At 45.3% G+C, this 5,000-nt stretch overlaps 1 protein-coding gene across 3 annotated transcripts in view; it reads right to left on the bottom strand.

The window, feature by feature from the left end:
* LOC122267903 (zinc metalloproteinase nas-15) overlaps positions 1–5,000 on the bottom strand; it is an 18,726-nt gene that overhangs the window by 9,033 nt on the left and 4,693 nt on the right. For all 3 annotated transcript variants that reach the window (XM_086544152.1, XM_086544151.1, XM_086544150.1), the window contains exons 4-6: positions 4,285–4,400; positions 2,934–3,024; positions 420–537 (exon numbers count right to left, since the gene is read on the bottom strand). In XM_086544152.1, the coding sequence (XP_086400278.1) occupies positions 420–537; positions 2,934–3,024; positions 4,285–4,400 (325 nt within the window). The remainder of the gene's footprint in view (positions 1–419; positions 538–2,933; positions 3,025–4,284; positions 4,401–5,000) is intronic.

Below are 5,000 nucleotides of genomic sequence, written 5' to 3'. Positions count from 1 at the left end.
AAAAACAACAAAAACAGCCGTATTCATTACCCATCTCCTTCAAAAACAACAACAAAGACAACAACAAAAACAGCCGTATTTATTACCCATCCCCTTCAAAAACAACAACAAAAACAGCCGTATTTATCACCAATCTCCTTCAAAAACAACAACAAAAACAGCCACATTTATCACCCATCTCCTTCAAAAACAACAACAACAGCCGTATTTATTACCCATCCCCTTCAAAAACAACAACAAAAACAAAAACAGCCGTATTTATTACCCATCTTCAAAAACAACAACAAAAACAAAAACAGCCGTATTCATTACCCATCCCCTTCAAAAACAAAAACAAAAACAACAGCCGTATTTATCACCCATCCCCTTCAAAAACAACAACAAAAACAAAAACAACAAAAACCAGCCGTATTTATTACCCATCTCCTTTCAAGATGTGTATGTAATCTTTCTCCGTGTTTCTGGGGACGAATCGGATGCACGTTGACCGATGGAACTCTGCCATTGCGGCGGCGATGGTGCTGCGCTCGCTCTTGCCTGGGGGGAGAGGGAGAGGTGGAGGAGGTGAGTGGGGGAGGATGAGGTGAGTGGGGTGGGGGGATGGGGGGGAAATGAGGTGAGTGGGGGGGATGAGGTGAATGGGGGGGGATAAGGTGAGTGGGGGGGGGTGAGGTGAGTGGGGGGAATGAGGTGAGTGGGGGGGATGAGGTGAGTGGGGGGGAATGAGGTGAGTGTGGGGGGGATGAGGTGAGTGGGGGGGATGAGGTGAGTGGGGGGGATGAGGTGAGTGGGGGGGATGAGGTGAGGGGGGGGGATGAGGTGAGTGGGGGGGGTGAGGTGAGTGGGGTGGGGGGGATGAGGTGAGTGGAGGAGGGAATGAGGTAAGTGTGGGGGGGATGAGGTGAGGGGGGAATGAGGTGAGTGTGGTGTGGGGGGATGAGGTGAGTGTGGTGTGGGGGGGGTTGAGGTGAGTGGGGGAAATGAGGTGAGTGTGGGGGGGAATGAGGTGAGTGTGGTGTGGGGGGGGGGGTGGGGGGTGGGGGGGAGGAGGTGAGGGTGGGGGGGTGTGAGGTGAGTAGGGGGGATGAGGTGAATGGGGGGGGGATAAGGTGAGTGGGGGGGGGGTGAGGTGAGTGGGGGGGATGAGGTGAGTGGGGGGGAATGAGGTGAGTGTGGGGGGGATGAGGTGAGTGGGGGAAATGAGGTGAGTGGGGGGGATGAGGTGAGTGGGGGGAGGGATGAGGTGAGTGGGGGGGAATGAGGTGAGTGGGGGAAATAAGGTGAGTGGGGGGGAATGAGGTGAGTGGGGGAAATAAGGTGAGTGGGAGGGAATGAGGTGAGTGGGGGAAATAAGGTGAGTGGGGGGAATGAGGTGAGTGGGGGGAAATGAGGTGAGTAGGGGGGTGAGCGGTGGGTGGGGGGGATGAGGTGAGTGGGGGAAAATGAGGTGAGTGGGGGGGAAATGAGGTGAGTGGAGGGAAATGAGGTGAGTGGGGGGAAATGAGGTGAGTGGGGGGAATGAGGTGAGTGGGAGGGGAATGAGGTGAGTGGGGGGGAATGAGGTGAGTGGGGGGATGAGGTGAGTGGGGGGAATGAGGTGAGTGGGGGGAAAATGAGGTGAGTGGGGGAAAATGAGGTGAGTGGGGGAAATGAGGTGAGTGGGGGGGGAAATGAGGTGAGTGGGGGAGAATGAGGCGAGTGGGGGGGAAATGAGGTGAATGGGGGGGGAGATGAGGAGAGTGGGGGGGAATGAGGTGAGTGGGGGAAATGAGGTTGAGGAGTGTGAGAAAAATTAGAAGTATGAGGAAAATGAGGTTGTCATGTGAAGCTTCATGATCGGTGAAGGAGTAAGAAAGAATATTGGGATGAGGAATGTAATATTTCTTGAAAAGATTTTCGGTTGGCATATTTCGATGACATATTTTCAATGACAACCGATCCTATAATTACTGTTTTATTTAAATCTTTTATTTCTGTGTTTGTTTACTTTCTTTATTAATTCATTTTTTATACTTTTTATGTTAGTTTGTTTATCTTATTTTAATGACATATAAAGTCACTATTTTTCACACACTCTTTCAGAAAGGAAACATACACACACACACACACACACACACACACACACACACACACACACACACACACCCCCCCCCCCCCCCCCCTCCCCCTATGCACACAAACACATTTTCAAATTCATTACTCAGCGTTACAAACGAGTAGATACCATATGCTTCGGATACAAGAGTCGAAGCTATCGATTCACACATTGGCAACGCTGAGTGGTGACTGCATATAGTTATTGCCATGTTTGGACTTGCAGAGTGTTGCTTGTTTGTGAGCACTGAAAGCAGGTGATAGGTAGATATATGCATATGTGATCCAGTATGGTGAGAGAGAGAGAGAGAGAGAGAGAGAGAGAGAGAGAGACAGGGGGGGGGGCAAAGATTGATAGATAAATGAATAGAGAGATAGGCATATATGTATATATATATATATATATATATATATATATATATATATATATATATATATATATATATATATATGTGTGTGTGTGTGTGTGTGTGTGTGTGTGTGTGTGTGTGTGTGTGTGTGTGTGTGTGTGTGTGTGCGTGTGCGCGCGCGTGTGTGTGTGTGTGTGTGTGTGTATGTGTGTGTGCGAGTGTGTGTGTGTGTGTGTATGTGCGTGTGCGTGCGAGTGTGGGTATGTGTGCAAAGAGAGAGCGAGAGAGAGAGAGAGAGAGAGAGAGAGAGAGAGAGAGAGAGAGAGAGAGAGAGAGAGAGAACGAGAGAGAGAGAGAGAGGGGGGGGGGGGGAGAAAGAAAGAAAGAAAGAAAAAAAAAAAAAAAGATAGAGAAAGACTGAACCAACCAACCAACCAGCCAAACAGACAAACAGACAAACACACAACAAAAGAAGCACATCACACTCACTATACGACGAAGATATGACGTAGGGAATGACAGCATTCGGCCACCGTCGATCCTTGCTGATGATCGCATTCCTCCCACTGGGGTTGTGAGGCTGGCGGAGGTGCAGTGGAAAAGGTGTTCACGTTTGTGCAATTTGTGCAATTAATCACTCAGCATTAAATTATAGAGTAACTTTGTGCAATTTGTGCAATTATTCACTCAGCATTAGATTATAGAGAAATTGAATGTGGGGTGAAAAAATCAATGTTTTTTTTATGTTTAATTGTATGGGATATATTTTGGGATGGATAAATACATACTGATGATAATTTATGATAATGATGATGATTGTGAGGCTGATAGAAATAATGATGATGATGATGGAATAAAGATTTGAATATATAATAGTTGTAATAAAAGAGAAAATAATCATAATCGTGATAACAATGAGAATAATGGTAGCAGCTTTAATAATGAATGATATAATGATAATTATGATAATGATAGTAATAATGATGATAAATTTGATGATAACATAATGATACTATCGATAACATAAATAATAATGATAATAATCATAATACTATTATATACTATATCATATTACCATACTATATACCAGTTTATCATATCATGACACTACCGATAACATAAATAATAATGATAATAATCATATCAATAATAATGACAACAACTACAATACTCCCAATTCCACTGATAACAAGGTTAAAACATAAATAATAATGATAATAATCATATCAATAATAATGACAACAACTACAATACTCCCAATTCCACTGATAACAAGGTTAACAATAATAACGAAAACAACAAAACCAACAACGAACAAAACCCACAAACACCACACTTCCTAAATTCAATAACCAAAATCAACAAAAACAAAAACAATCCCCCAAAAAATTACCATGGTCATCTGTATGAGTTCCTCCTGCAAAAGTAAAAACAAAAAATATTCCCAAAATATTACCATGGTCATCTGTATGAGTTCCTCCTGCAAAAACAAAAACAAAAAATATTCCCAAAAAATTACCATGGTCATCTGTATGAGTTCCTCCTGCAAAAACAAAAAACAAAAACATTCCCAAAATAAATTACCATGGTCATCTGTATGAGTTCCTCCTGCAAAAACAAAAAACAAAAACATTCCCAAAAAAATTACCATGGTCATCTGTATGAGTTCCTCCTGTAAAAACAAAAAACAAAAACATTCCCCAAAAAATTACCATGGTCATCTGTATGAGTTCCTCCTGCAAAAACAAAAAACAAAAACATTCCCAAAAAAATTACCATGGTCATCTGTATGAGTTCCTCCTGTAAAAACAAAAAACAAAAACATTCCCCAAAAAATTACCATGGTCATCTGTATGAGTTCCTCTTGGCTGTGCAGAACGATGTCTCCCTGGAACCGCCCCGCCAGCATGATCGGGTCGAACTCGCTGTTGTTATGCACGTGGTCGTGGTCGTGGGCTGGGGGAGAGGGGGGGGATGGGTGAGGGGGAGGGGATGGGGAGAGGGGGAACGGGGGTATGGGGGTATGGGGGTGAGGGGATGGGGGAGGGGATGGGGGATTGGGGATGAGAAGGGGATGGGGGTGGGGTATGTGGGAGAGGGGGTGTGGGGGTATGGGGGAGGGGTTTGGGAAGGGGAGGGGATGGGGGAGGAAGGATGAGAGAGGGGTTATGGAGAGGATTGGGGGATGAGGAATATGAGGGAGGGGGAGGGGATGGGATGAGGGATGGGGTGAGGGAGGGTAAGGGGGATGGGTGAGGGGATGGGTGAGGGGATGGGGGTATGGAGGGAGGAGGGATAGGGGAGATGAGGGAGGGGGGTATGGGGATGGGATGAGGGATGGAGGGAGGAGGTAGATGAGGGGGGAGGGGGAAGGGGGATGGGGGGATGGGAAGGGAGGAGGTAGAGGGGGTATGGGGAGAGGGGGGAGGGAGAAGGATAATTGATTTTATTTTTGGATTAGTGTTTTTCTTTTTCAGTATTGTTGATTTCATTCTAGGAAATATCGTTGTTTTAAATTGACTGTTTTTTGTTATTATTTTAGTCGTAGTAGTTGTG

The sequence above is a fragment of the Penaeus japonicus genome, unplaced genomic scaffold (genome assembly GCF_977035675.1).
Source record: "Penaeus japonicus unplaced genomic scaffold, GWHDUDI00000001_assembly GWHDUDI00000014, whole genome shotgun sequence".
NCBI lineage: Eukaryota > Metazoa > Arthropoda > Malacostraca > Decapoda > Penaeidae > Penaeus > Penaeus japonicus.
This window is presented reverse-complemented; position numbering and strand designations above follow the sequence as displayed.